This window comes from Laccaria bicolor, genomic scaffold (genome assembly GCF_000143565.1).
Source record: "Laccaria bicolor S238N-H82 LACBIscaffold_6 genomic scaffold, whole genome shotgun sequence".
Classification (NCBI taxonomy): domain Eukaryota; kingdom Fungi; phylum Basidiomycota; class Agaricomycetes; order Agaricales; family Hydnangiaceae; genus Laccaria; species Laccaria bicolor.
Window position 1 is genome coordinate 245,828 of NW_001889877.1, and position 13,300 is coordinate 259,127.

Genomic DNA, 13,300 nt, shown 5'->3' on the forward strand with positions numbered 1-13,300 from the left:
GGGAAATGCGAGTTCGAGGAAAAGCCACCGAGTCATTCGGGACCACGTGATCAACGCGTCGACGCCAAACACAAGATGAAAATTTGAGTCGCGCTTGCAAGTTGTACTGCTAGGTAATACACCACCCTATTACGGCGGCAAGCAATCCCTTGAGTCGAAGATTAAGCATCGACGGCAAGCACAGGAACCCAAACTTTCTTATAGTAGTTAATCGCCATCAGCCGAACCTTACGACTATCCATGCGTCGCAGGTTCCACGGCTTTGTACCTCTGTTAATATATTGTGGACCGTACCTCTCAAAACGTCAAGGGGAAGAGTGAGCCGAGTATCAAGTGACCAGCTGGAGGTTCCAGACTTACCAGGCGTCCACAACTTCCTTGCATCATCAAGTCCGTCACACAGCCAGCTACCGCCTGACACACCCACGCGCGATGAACAGGAGTGCCTTCTCCTTGCATAAAGCACGGAATAGTCTCGGCATCCAACTCAACGCCAGGCCACTAAAACAAATCACCCAATGAACATAAGTATATGAAGCTGACGCAAGAACATTATCCACTCACATCAATCCTGATATTCGTTTGCTTGAACCCATAGTGACTAAACACAGCATCGTATGCACCATCAATCTCAACTCTCCCTCTACATATGTCCCTCAAGTAAGGACCAGGCTTCCCCTTGACGCTGAACAGTATACTCGGGACCGACGGTTTGCCAGACCATTCCGGTCTGCGTGGTAGATAAACCACTACATCTTGATCGTGCAGCTGATCAAGAGCCTTATGGTAGGTCCCGTCCAAAATGGACTGAGGGGTGGGCAAGACGTCGCATGAAAGCCTGTGCGTTGTATTTGGCGCGAGGAGACCCCAGTCTTCGCAGCTACGCTTGTACTAGACGTGTATGGTGAGATGGGGAAGGTGTGAGGCGCGGAACAACGTACTCGACTGCGAGAACCCGAACTCGGTGTGCTTGTTGACGCCTGATAACTTTCCGCAGGAGGGGCGAAGTTGGATTGGGTGTTCTGATAACAAGGTAAAAGTTATCAGGATAAGACCTCGTGGAAAGCGAGAGATGTACGGTTGAGGAGCCTTCGGTGCGTTTCAACCGATCGTCTGAGTGATTGACGAGCAAGCCTGGTTGAACGGAAGTAGGATGGTACAACTAGCGCAATCACCATCAGATTGCGTGAAAAGCACACGATAAAAGCGAGGCCGCTGACATACCTGTTGCTGGGGGAGATATGCATCAGCAATCGTAGACGCCTGTTGCAGAAGTTGGTCAAAGTCAGGCTGGGTCAACTGCGGGGATGTGTAGTCGTAGTATGTATCCGCCGATTCGTACGAATCCGGCATGTAATACTGATGATACATCGCAGGCTGGGTTTGAGGTGAATCGTAAATGGTGGTACGGAAGATAAGACCAAGGTCCTAGTCACCGCGAAATATATGGAATTTTCGTTGGACAAGGCACAGTCACCATGGATGGGGCGGGCCCTTGTAGTTTGCCGATCCAGACAAGACACATTGTCCTGGCATGGCGTTGTGAGTCACATTGTAACTGATAACGGGATGACTAGGTTCAGAACATACCTATTGCCACGCGAGGATCCTGGAGTTCACGTTCACCGGCACCCGAAGGTCGAAACGTGTTGTGCTGAAGCAGGTTCCCTGTGAACCTTACGGATCACGATCGACGAAAGCTAGTGAGCACGGAGTTTTGGTAAGTGCTCCTGTATTTTTGGGCTCATTGCTAAGAGCGCTGCGTTCCCCGTAAAGTGGTGGATAAACCGGATTATTCACAGAAGGATGGTAAACGGAGATGACGGAAGTAAGAAACAGCCCTGGGAAAATCTGCGCCAAACAAGCGCCGAATGCTTGGCGGTTTCTTCCCTTAACTTCAACATCATCAATATCAACCTAAAGTACTCATAGGTTGCCAGCTTGTCAACCAGAGTCTAGAGAACAACAAACAATTGACCATCTGCATATGCATCACTTTCGAACCACCATGGTCCGAGCTCATTGTGACGCGGATAGCCGACAAAACGTGGCCTCGCTCCAAAGTTGATATTTTTTTACGCTCACCTCTGGAGGCTGGCGAGTTGAAGGCTCTGCGCTCTGCGTGCTCGTAATACCTCGTATGTGCAGAGTCTCACCGCGTTGTAGGCCACCAATTAACCCTCGGAACTCTTACCTCGTGTCCTGAATTATAATGAGGCCACAATTTGACAAAGCGAGTCACCAATTCGAGCCACTGGCCACTGGATCCGACACCCCCATTGTCCTTTGCAAATGGTGGCCATTCATCTGAAAGGCCCTTTTGGAAACCGGAGGCCACAGAAGCCACTCTTGAATTCTATAAAGCGATGAAGGAAGAGAGCGAGCTCCCTCACACACCTCAACCACCACTCTCACAATGCGCTCTAATCCCGGACAACCACCAAGGCAGGGCCCGTCTCTGTTCAATACTACTAAAGCTTTCGTACCGCCCCCACCATCCACTCCCTTCGAAACTCCTGTTTTTAATATTTCGTCTCGGCCTGCGGAACCTGCCCCAAGCCAGTCCAGAAAGATTCAACCAGCCAGTTTCTATCTACCTCCTGACTTGGAAAAAGCGACATACATCCCAAAAGTATACTCCATCGTTTTCCGTGAAAATGGAGATCCTGTTCTAGAGGATATTCTTCGCTACGTCTGGGAATCGAACCGGTTCCGATGGTACAACGACGAAGATGACGACTACTTCGGCAGGTCGGATAGGCCTATCAAGCCATACGCCGTTTCTGTTGATCCTCGCCTCTACAGCTTCGAGACGGCTGATAGATCGACTAACCTCGTCATGCGCTTTACGTCCCGGGACGGTCCTATTCCGCACTGTCTCAACCTCCAAGTTATGAGGCCCTCCATCTGGCCGTTGAAACCTGCTGGAGCGAAGTTTACCTTCGAGCACCCCCAAGCCGGAAACAATGGCAAATACGCAAGCCCTTGCCAATTTCTTTATGCACCACGCAGCCCAAGGTATCAAGGCGCAACGGCGGCCCTAAGCATCGGTTTCCTCATGCGCAGCGGCTTGCCCCCTTTGATTGGTAACCTTACAAATACCGAAGAGACCAATATTCTCTGTTATCATGACGACCTTATGTTTACTCCAGGCCCTCGGAAGGCGACCATGATGATCTTACATCAGGTGAGTCCAGTCCTGACCCTCTCTCGAGTTCGAATTTGTGATACCCATTCATTAGCTGCCGAATCTTGGTGCAGTTACGCAGGAAATTGCGAAATATCATCCTGACGGCCGATCTCTGAGTCGGGGAGAACTTGCAAAACAAGTTTCGGAATGCTTGTGGGACCATTATATTGGCCTTCAGAGGCAAGCAGGTTACTCTAAAGAGAGGAAGGTCGGCGACCCCTATGTTGTAAGTCCAATCACCCAGAAAACTTCCATCCCGCGTTCTAACTAATTATTGATGAACCTAGCCTCCGCCAAAGATCCCTTCTGGCAGTGATCCATGGAGCTTGCAGTACGTTCGCCCTCGTATCATTCGTCTCATGGGCCTCAACTGTCACGGAGACGAGTGGGTCTCAGTCTTCGCCACCGAATTGCGCTAGTACACTTCAATTTCACTGATAGGATACACTATCCCAATTTATATTACTCCCATATCTTCTTATGCATAGACCATGCTGTGATCAGAATTGACCGAGCTACGACACGTTAAATCATTGTAAAACACCAACGTCCCCGATCCTTCCCTTCCTGAAACTATGAATTAGTACGAGTTAACAATAGAATATATCAAGCGAACAAAGCCAACCTTAGTGTTTGCGCGGAGCAGCTTTCGCCGCAGGCTTCACAGGTGCAGGTTTTGGGGCTTGTTTCTGCGCTGGCGGCTTCGCTCCTCCATTAGGCTTCGCAACGGGGGGTTTAGGCTGAGACTTTTGAACGGGTTTCTTCGCTGCTGCGTTCTTGGGAGCTGGTTTCTGCGCCTGGGGTTTGGCTGGTGGCTTCTGCGAGGGTTTCTTGACCGCTGTGTTCTTGGCCGTTGGTTTCTGAGCCTGAGCCTTCGTCGTTGACTTCTGAGCGGGTTTCTTGACTGCCGCGTTCTTGGGTACTGGTTTTTGAGCCTGGGGCCTTGCCGTTAACTTCGGAATGGGTTTCTTGGCTGCCGCGTTCTTAGGCGCTGGTTTCTGAGCACCTTTCTTCACAGACTGACCCTTCGGTATCGTAGTTGACTTTTGAGGGGACTTCTTCGCTCCTGCGTTCTGAAGACCTGGTCTCTGAGCCACCGGCTTAGCCCCGCCTTTCTTAACAGCCTGAACCTTCGATTTCGCAGCAGAATTTTGAACAGGCTTTCTGGTTGCTGCGTTTCTAGGACCCGATTTCTTCACAGCTGGCTTCGCCCCCCCTGTCTTCACAGCCTGAACCTTTGGTTTCGCAATAGGCTTCCGAGCGGATTTCTTCGCTCCGACTGTCTTCTGAGGACCTGTTTTCTTCACAGCCGGCTTCGCCCCCCCTTTCTTCGCAGTCTGACCCTTCGGCTTCACTCCTCCGCCCTTCGGGGTTGCTTTTTGTAGCTGAGCGGGCCCCTTCGACCCTCCTCTCGTCGCAGACACTTTCATCCCCCCTTTCTTAGCAGTGGCTTTGCCCGGAACACAACTAAGATTATTTCAGCTCTGAGAATAATCTTCAATCACATTCACGTACCCACGCCGCGACAAACTTTGGCCGACAAGACAAGCATCTTGCCATATTTAAATTTGAGCGAATGAATGAACCAAAACAAAGTTAGAAAACGTACCCACACCGATATCTGTCTGCAGTTGTTTGACTTGCTCTGCTGTCAGCTTTGGCTGTAGCTTAAGTTCAGGCTGTTTGCCCTTTGGCCCTTTGCTTGACCCTTCGCCTTTCCCTTTGCTTGACCCTGCGCCTTTTGACGCATCGCCCTTTGACGCACCCTTCGAGTTGTCGGGGTTCTCCTTCCATCTTTCAAGCACGTGTCCTGGTAGTTCTGCTGGCTTTTCAAGTGAAACCGAGCCATACATGCTGGTGCCAGGCTGGTATTTGCTGATGGGCTCCTGTTTGGGATTACCGGGGAGATTTTTGGACATCATGGCGACTTTGTATGTATCAGCCGAGTCAGGCCCCCCGACGACTACACCAGGGTGCGTATAGCTTTTCTCCTTGTTAGACTGCAAAATTGTCAGCAAGATATGGTTGTGCAAATTATTTGGTCTTACGGCTGTCTTGTCAACGGCCTTTACTCGTGCTTTAACAAACTCTCCATGCTCGAGGGGAGGAACGCGAACAGGAGGAGAAGCGCCCGAAGTAGAAGAAGACGGCTGATTAGGAGGCGCAGGTGGTTCAAGAGGAGGAACGGGGAGTTGAAGTGGAGGAGCAGCGGACCCAGGAGTAAGAGGAGCGTTAGGACCAGGAGTTTTTCTCTTTCTCGGAGCAGGGGATGCCTGCACGCACGAATTATAGAAGAGCGAGATAAGGATAAGGGTCTTGATGATTTGCATGAGGCGATAATTTATGGGCTGATGAAGTTGTAATTTGCACGGCAAACTTGATTGAAACCGGAAAACCAGCTCCAGAGGACAATTCAGGGGGTGAGAGGCCAGCTCTTGGGGAATACTACGGTTTGTTGATGGTTTTATAAGTGTTCGATGGTTCAATCGCGATAATGCACACATTTGGACATGCCTATTGTCAAGATCGAAGACACCGTAGAAGTTGTGCACACAGACACAGGTTCTCCCGATCTAGCTCAGTCTGTATCAATTGACGATGGAATTTAGCTAGGAGGTTTATATCCATTGCGAAAAGGTTTATGATCGTGAACCTGCTAGACGGAGTGCGGAGCAGCCATGAGGGCATATAGACGGTCGAAAGGTAACAGGGCTCACTTAGTAATTTGCCAGTAGAACCTATTCCGGCTCATAACTATGGCACGCGGGGCTCCCGGTTGAAGCAGGTTTCGACATGTGCTGTATCATTCCCGGTTGTCCCTTTAGCCCGACTCGGCACACGAGGCCTTGTCATCGGAAAGGAACTCCCTCAAAAGTCAGAAGAAGGAAGTCCATTCACGCCAGTTGACCGTTGTGGATTAGGTTCGGCGGAAACTGAGCTATCAAAGCTACTCGCCTTTGGTGAGTGAGACCGGAGTGAGACACGATAGAAGCATCAGTTTCCAGGCAACTTCAACAATTGAAGCAAGCGCTAAGGTACTTAGCCGAAACGGCACGTAGTGAATATTGGCGCCACTGCACCTGCAAAAAATGGAGTGTCTTTCAGGTTTCTGAGTATCGGAATTAGCAACTGAGTCCAAACCCTCGGACTCGCTCATAAGTTATTGTAGACCGGCGAAAGGGTAATCTTGTGGAAAAAACGGTACCCCAAAGTGCGCACATATATGATACTGCAGCGCTATTCATGGCGTGTGTCTGGTGCGTCCTCTTAAACAGCTTTCTCCACCGCTTGTCCACCGCTCATGAACAAGATTGTTGGGCAGCCTTCCTTTATCTTCTCTTCAGAAGCAACGATGGCTCGGAGCGCCAAAGGGTTTTGTTAAAGTGAGTAGTGGAGCCGCGAGCGCTGAATGAGCAGAACTGTGACTGATGTGACATGTCTGTGTAACGTCACAGTGACAAACACTTATTGTAGCATCACGTGATTCAGACAAAGCACCTTGGCTAAATTTTACTCTCTATGTACCCTCATCTACGATTGCCGGAGTACTGAACGCTGCATTATTATTTCGAATGAGCAGGAAGCCATTATTGAGCGCTGAGCGTTGATGGCTGCGATGTGGCTGAGCAATTGACGAACGTGGGCGTGGCGTGTCAGATGCTCTCTGAGAAAACATCGATGCATGCGCTCAAGCCTGTTGCTTGGCGACATCCTTCTCAATGCTGGCCCATACTTATGCTGTCCACACGTACTTTGGTGGTCACGACAACTACCCCATTCTCCTGTCTTGTACGCCATTCTACGACCTCGAGTGCGCACGAAATTGAAAGACACACTCCTTCCATTGGTCATCCGATTACATATGGAACTTGCGAGGTGCATATTACGGGCTTGAGGACCACCGCAAGTTGAGGTTCCACCTGCATGTTATTCTAAATATCTTACGGCCGATCGCCAGGTACCAAATCCGTTCTTTATGCAGATGGCAACTTCTTTCCTTCCACATAGGTTGTTTGGTGGCATCCCCCATGTGACAACCCCTGACAACCCTCGCAATTGGTGCGGGGGTATAAGAAGGACCTAGCTTCGACGCCTACCCACCTCTGGCCCAACATGAAACTCCTCACCTCGGTAATAGTTGCTCTGACAGCGGCGCTCGTTAGTTGCAGCCCTATCGAGATTGAGGCGCTCGCAACGCATTCGTGTGTCTGCGGCAGTAAGCACACCCTATATTCCTTCACTCTGTTTCTTATCAGCCTTCGAACTACAGCGAAATCGTTCACCAACGCAGACATTGTGGGCGCCGTTAACAAAGGATATACGACCAATCCGAACCCGACAACGTCCTCGTGAGTTTAAGTTGTGAATATCACCCGTTTCAGTGCTAAGCTTTGGAATAGAGGGGCGTATCCCCATGGATTCCATAACAGTCCCGAGAACTTTTCGTTCCCTTGGTGTTCCGGTGGGAATTATGTCGAATTCCCTCTCAAGACTTTGCCTGCCTACACTCCTGGGAACGCGCCTGGTGCCGACCGCGTCATCTATCAAACTGGGTCAGCGAAGACGTTCTGCGGTAAGTAACGCATGCAGTCTTGTCTATGTTTGGTTGATAGATACTCGTTACCGTTCAGGGTGCATCACACACACCGGGGCGTCGGGTAACGGATTTGTGCTTTGCAAAAATTCGTAACCTTTCTAAATTCCCAATAAATTCCTGTATGCACACCAACGATTTTTATCGAGATGTATTGTATAAATAAAAAAGTTCAAAGAGTAACTGAGCATAAAATATTGAACCTGGGTGAACGCCTTGATATTGCCTAAAAAGGAACTATACACTGTGACAGGGCGCTCTCGTCACGAAAACGGCGCGCACTCTTTCTTCTAGCCTCCATGTACGAGAGAACCAACGGCGAAAGGTTGTGAAAAATGACATTAATCGACTTTCTAGTGTTATAACGTCAGATCAAGGGCAAGATCCTAAGCTGTACCGACACTTTGGAGATACTTCATCATTTTGTGGAACCGAAACTAGTGAGCCGAAACGACTACTTACTTGCACTGCTCTTGACTGACAATGATCATAAGGACTAAGAAAGCGAATTTACTCATGTTGGCCATCCTCCCTCTCTATAAAAAGGGAGAGGGAGTCCCAGCAAATTCCCCCATTCAACAGGAGCTTTCTAGGTTCTAGATGAAGCTACTTTCCATCCTCCTCGCAGCTATTGTTGTAGCCGTCTCAGCTGGTTCTGAGGCGCCCAGTGCACATTCCTGTGTATGTGGAAGTAAGTAACATTTATTCGTTCCCTGCTTGTCCCCCGCGTTTGATTCTCACAAAATTCTTTGGGACAGAGGCATCCTACAATAATAAGGAAATCGTGGCGTCAGTCAACAAGGGATACTCTGTGAATTCTAACCCAACGTCCCCTCGGTAAGATTAAACTGCATACATTTGGCGACGACACTCTCAGTGGCATTGATAGAGGCTATCCGCACAATTTTAACAATCGCGAGAAGTTGGTTTTCCCCTGGTGCACAGGTGGAACTTACATCGAGTACCCCCTCAAGAGTGGAGCACCTTTTTCTGGTAGTGGAAGCCCCGGAGCCGATCGCGTCGTTTACCTTCAGGGGCCACAAAAGACGTTCTGTGGTACGTTCAATTTTTGCTGAAGGATATATTAGGGGTGCTCACGGTAGCCATTTTTGATCCATTTTTGATCCATCCTTCGTTCGTTTTTGTAGACATAGAACGTCAAAAATGAACTGAAAAATGAACCGAAAAATGGTTACTGTGAACCCGACCCCCTTGAAATTTTGAAAAATGAGATCAAAAACGAGTGAAAAATGGAACTGCACGTTTTCCGGCACCCCGGCAGCCTTGAACTCCGCATCTTGTTGCAGACCCCGCCTTATCTTATCGCTTCTCCAATACTATCTGTCAGCTGCAATTCTTCTTTGAGTGTCAATTGGTTGGTCTTCAGTCTATTTAAGGTATTTTATCTTAATTTCTTTGCTCGTTCTGTAGTGTGTATGGTAAATAGAATCAGGTGATTGCCGTATGGGGCAACAACAAAGAGGACGGACAACGCCGAAACGCCCTTCGGCGACTTGACAGCCGAAGACAAAAAATGGATGAAAAATGAATGAAAAATAGAAACACGTCAAAAACGGACACGCATCCTGTTTTTGAAAAATGCTGTTTTTGAGTCGTTTTCCATCTCTTTTCTAGCTCCATTTTTCAGCTCATTTTTCTGGAAAATGAAATCAAAAATGAGATCAAAAATGAATCAAAATTGGCTACCGTGAACTCCCCTATTGATCAACGTAACTAACGGGAGAAAATCTCAGGTTGCATGACACATACTGGAGCTAAAACCCCAAACGGGTTTGTATTGTGCGCCAACCACTAGCCTTTATTGTCATAACGTTATGAATATGCTGGTATATTGTAACACAACACGGACTTTTTGAGTGACTGTTCTTTATAAGATTTTCCATCTCAAAACTACTTCTGACTCAGAGGTCGACGCAAAATTTTAAATAGGACCAACTTCTGGCGCTGTCGACTGATTGAAAGTCAAGTTGTTTTCTATCTTCCTCAGGCTCGCGCCCGTCTTCTTAGCGGTCTCAACCGATCCTGAGGCTACTCACCCTTGCGCTTGTGGGAATAAGTGATGCCAATTTATTTCCTACGCTCAGCTCCGAGTCTAAGGGTCACTATGGGTATCCTACATAGTATGCAGATGAGATCTCATGCCGCCGTGGTAGTACGCCGTGAGTACGTCTGTACTATCAATATAAGTAGTCGCACTGGGTGGCGATTGGGAAAAAAAGATAGACGTCTGGAATGAAAAAAAAAAAAAAAGACAGCGCTAACCCCCTAGATTCTAAAAAAAACTTCCACTTCTTCCAATCACGTACTGTTGGTAGAACGTCCATCAGGAAAACTACACTTCACTTGTTGGGCTTACATCGCTTGTGATCTCACTTGAATCACTTCGGCACTTGATGTTACAGCCACAACTTTCTTTCAAACTCGAAGTGAGTCCAAGTGGGGATTCAAGCCCAATTCAAGCCACTCACGTCAGTAAGTCATAAGTACTTAAGTGCCCAGCACTCACAAAAGCCATCGGGATGCTCAAACACGCTACTTAGAAATTATTCTTAAGTCCATTCGAAGTCCGACGACATGTGACGATGTTAAAATTTTCACCATCGGTTTTTCTTTTCAACGTTCATCATAACTGAGCGGTGTCCAACCTGCCCTCGCCAAATCTTGGCCAAATCCCACTGCAGTTTGTGCCTGCTCGCTCGCCGACATGGAAAACGAACCGTAGTCATCACGCGCTCGACATTTGCTGGTGCAGGACTGAGTCCGCTGTCCAGCAGGACGTTTTGGGTACGTCTTTCCTCCCTTTATCTCCTCTTCGCTTTGTATTTCGATAGGGCAAGCTAACATGCATATCCTAACTTACAGACAAATGCAAAACATATTAACGGTCTCACAGAACATGATGACGAACCTGAGCCATCACACGCTCGACCTTCGCGAGTGCAGGATGGTTTTCTTGTACTTCTAGAGGGGAGGAAGTTGATGTTGGGATACAGCGGAGAATGCGATGGAAAGAACACCTTGGACATCTGGTCTGTTCCCTTCTCCCCTCCCCGCCTGTCCCCTTTCACAACTTCACCCTACCCAGGTACCACCTCCTCGACTACGTCTACACCGCCTTCCGCCACGCTCATATGGAGATCCCCACCGAGCCAAAAACAATCTGGTTTGTTCCCTTCTTCCCCGCCTGTCCCCTCCTCATGACTTTACCCTACCCAGGTACCTCGACTACATCTACACCATCTTCCGCCATGCTCATATGGAGACTCCCACTGCCGTCTTCACCGTGCCCAAATTCCGAGCTCATTCGCACTAGATGGAGGTGGCGGCAATCCCATCGCCGTTTTCGCCGTGCCTATATATTCGACATTTGGGTATGTCTCCTCTTCCCTTCCCTTCTGCGTGATCTTATTTTCGTGCAGGCTGAGCGCGCGTTCAAGTTCTGGATCACGGGGGTCTCTACTGCCGGCATTCCGGATCGTAAGGAAGAAGCAAAATTCTCGGAGGACAACTGGGGCGCCAGCACATCGATTCTATCAACAAATTGTCGCGAAGACAATTCGCGCATCGAGGGGATAGGCATTGGCACCGTGAACGAGCGAAACGGGTCGTTTTGGTTTCTCCATGAGCGAGCCTGAAGGGTGGGATGTTGGGTTGCAGGATGTTTGGCTTTCTACGCATTTCAGAGGTTCCTTGAGCTGCTACATTGTAGGTAGACATTGGTACCATTTAATATACTCTTTTACCTTACTAAATATACCATTCTGTGTGAAATCGGGAACAGTTTGAGACTGCTATTTCGTCACTTGGTCACTTTTGAGATCAACTTGACATATGACTTACCCACTTGAGTCTTCACTTGCATCAAGAGGAATCACTTGGCCAAGGCAGCAACCTACTTAGCCAAGTGAGTTTCCTTTGGCCACTTGAGTTCACTTTCATCACTTGGCCACTTGTCAAAGTGACATAAGTGACATAAGTGGACGTGTAGTTTTCCTGATGTCGTCTTAGTTGTAAAAAAAATTAAGACATATAAAGCAAATTGTTAGTTTCGTAAACCATAAAGGAAAGTTGCAGGGTAATTCGTACTTCTGATAAAATCTTTGGAACCGAAACAGCTCCTAGCGCTGTGAATTGATGATTGTCAAAAAAGTATAGGTATGTATTAAGCGCCTGTCCATAAAAATAGAGCAAACCTAAGAAATTTTCCCCACCAATTTTTTATGCTCTTGGAGATGAAGCTACTGTCCATCCTTTTCACAGCCATCCTCGTAGCCGCTAGCGCTGCTCATACTTGCAACTGCGCAGGTAAATGACGCCTATTCACTTCCTGCCACCAGCTCTTATTTTAGATGACAGGGACCTCGTATAACAATTCTGAAATCGTCGGTGCAATCAACAAAGGATATTCTAAAAATAAGACCCCAACTACATCCTCTAGGTAAGTCTCGCTGGATTAGTACTTGGGAAGATACTCATGGTGACATTGGTAGAGCCTATCCGCACAGATTTGGAAATAGAGAGAAGTTGAATTTCAAGGGTTGCAAGGAGGGAACTTTGGTCGAGTACCCCCTTAAAAAATCTAAAAAACCTTGGGATGGTGAAAGTCCTCCCGGAGCCGATCGCGTCGTTTACCTCGAGGGGGAAGATAAGAAATTCTGTGGTGCGTCGAATTTTTACCTAGCAAGCAGGTGAGGCTAATTGAGTCATAAATTAGGTTGCATGACACATACTGGAGCCGGGGGCAATAACTTTGTAAAGTGCAAGTAGTTGTCATAAAATACATATTCTGGGTCCCCTGTAGGGGAATATACACGGTTTATAAAGATTCGGAAACAGGATTTTTGCCAGACTGATGTGATAGTAAGGTTTCGATTAGTACCCAAAAAAATGCGGAAAGACGGACAAGTACTGATAACGACTAAATGTTGACGATCCGAGAGACGAACCAGTTTCCGACACCTCTCTGATCAATTTCAAAGCCAGTTGAAGGCTTCTTGAGCTAGTTTATCGCTATCCCAGCTGGGAATTTCACCATCACCATGACCTACGTGAACCTTGGCCAGAGCCAAGGTAGCTTCAACGTAGTCGGGTAGGTTGGTGGACAGCTCTTCTTCGGGCACTTCAAGAAGAGCTTCAATGATGTCTTCCCATCCCCACTCTGCGTCCTTCTGCGTCCGAACGTCGTCGTACCACAACCAGGCCTTCCCTTTACCTCGCTTACCCCTTTCGGCGCCTAAGTACTCTCTGATTTCGCTGCCTGCCCCTAGCAAGAGAGCGGATAGAGCGACGAATACGCCAGGTTCCTGTTCTGGACCTGAGAACAACGATTTGACGAGCACGTCCTCAACCTCGCGCCAGAGTGAATCTCTGAAATAAAGTGGCTGGGTTGCAAATGCCCGGGCGAGGATGGTTGAAATGATACAGGCATCGATGTAATATTTCTTCGGAAGCGTCTTGTCGTAATCTTCATCGGGAGTAACGGCGCGAGAGGTAAC

At 48.3% G+C, this 13,300-nt stretch overlaps 5 protein-coding genes across 5 annotated transcripts; 3 read left to right on the forward strand and 2 right to left on the reverse strand.

Moving 5' to 3' along the window:
* Window positions 1–234: 234 nt before the first annotated feature.
* LACBIDRAFT_324560 (uncharacterized protein) lies at window positions 235–2,023 on the reverse strand (the record flags this gene model as incomplete). Its single annotated transcript, XM_001878338.1, has 9 exons — window positions 235–270; window positions 361–501; window positions 565–891; window positions 942–1,022; window positions 1,079–1,162; window positions 1,225–1,428; window positions 1,478–1,529; window positions 1,682–1,917; window positions 1,997–2,023. The coding sequence occupies 9 exons, from the start codon at window positions 2,021–2,023 to the stop codon at window positions 235–237; spliced, it is 1,188 nt and encodes a 395-aa protein (XP_001878373.1).
* Window positions 2,024–2,408: 385 nt separating this feature from the next.
* LACBIDRAFT_293254 (uncharacterized protein) lies at window positions 2,409–3,748 on the forward strand. Its single transcript, XM_001877975.1, has 3 exons — window positions 2,409–3,187; window positions 3,243–3,416; window positions 3,478–3,748. Exons 1-3 carry the CDS (start codon window positions 2,417–2,419, stop codon window positions 3,607–3,609), a joined length of 1,077 nt encoding a protein of 358 aa, XP_001878010.1. The 5' UTR covers window positions 2,409–2,416; the 3' UTR covers window positions 3,610–3,748.
* A 68-nt stretch (window positions 3,749–3,816) lies between these two features.
* LACBIDRAFT_315398 (uncharacterized protein) lies at window positions 3,817–5,520 on the reverse strand (the record flags this gene model as incomplete). Its single annotated transcript, XM_001878339.1, has 4 exons — window positions 3,817–4,657; window positions 4,706–4,742; window positions 4,800–5,190; window positions 5,239–5,520. 4 exons carry the CDS (start codon window positions 5,518–5,520, stop codon window positions 3,817–3,819), a joined length of 1,551 nt encoding a protein of 516 aa, XP_001878374.1.
* A 1,621-nt stretch (window positions 5,521–7,141) lies between these two features.
* Window positions 7,142–7,946, forward strand: LACBIDRAFT_189432 (uncharacterized protein). The gene is made up of 5 exons (XM_001877976.1): window positions 7,142–7,148; window positions 7,199–7,406; window positions 7,461–7,539; window positions 7,591–7,763; window positions 7,822–7,946. Exons 2-5 carry the CDS (start codon window positions 7,304–7,306, stop codon window positions 7,878–7,880), a joined length of 414 nt encoding a protein of 137 aa, XP_001878011.1. The 5' UTR covers window positions 7,142–7,148; window positions 7,199–7,303; the 3' UTR covers window positions 7,881–7,946.
* Window positions 7,947–8,674: 728 nt separating this feature from the next.
* LACBIDRAFT_232702 (uncharacterized protein) lies at window positions 8,675–12,572 on the forward strand (the record flags this gene model as incomplete). Its single annotated transcript, XM_001877977.1, has 2 exons — window positions 8,675–8,840; window positions 12,520–12,572. Coding segments are annotated over 2 exons (219 nt in total), but the record flags the coding sequence as incomplete, so codon positions are not given.
* Window positions 12,573–13,300: the final 728 nt, after the last annotated feature.

Excerpts from the sequence above, each read along its gene's own strand:
- LACBIDRAFT_293254 (XM_001877975.1), top strand. The coding sequence starts at position 2,417 with ATGCGCTCTAATCCCGGACAACCACCAAGGCAGGGCCCGTCTCTGTTC. Across the intron at positions 3,188-3,242 it reads CCATGATGATCTTACATCAG|CTGCCGAATCTTGGTGCAGT; the intron begins GTGAGTCCAGTC and ends CCCATTCATTAG. Across the intron at positions 3,417-3,477 it reads AGGTCGGCGACCCCTATGTT|CCTCCGCCAAAGATCCCTTC; the intron begins GTAAGTCCAATC and ends TGATGAACCTAG.
- LACBIDRAFT_189432 (XM_001877976.1), top strand. The coding sequence starts at position 7,304 with ATGAAACTCCTCACCTCGGTAATAGTTGCTCTGACAGCGGCGCTCGTT. Across the intron at positions 7,407-7,460 it reads GCATTCGTGTGTCTGCGGCA|CGAAATCGTTCACCAACGCA; the intron begins GTAAGCACACCC and ends TTCGAACTACAG. Across the intron at positions 7,540-7,590 it reads CCGAACCCGACAACGTCCTC|AGGGGCGTATCCCCATGGAT; the intron begins GTGAGTTTAAGT and ends GCTTTGGAATAG.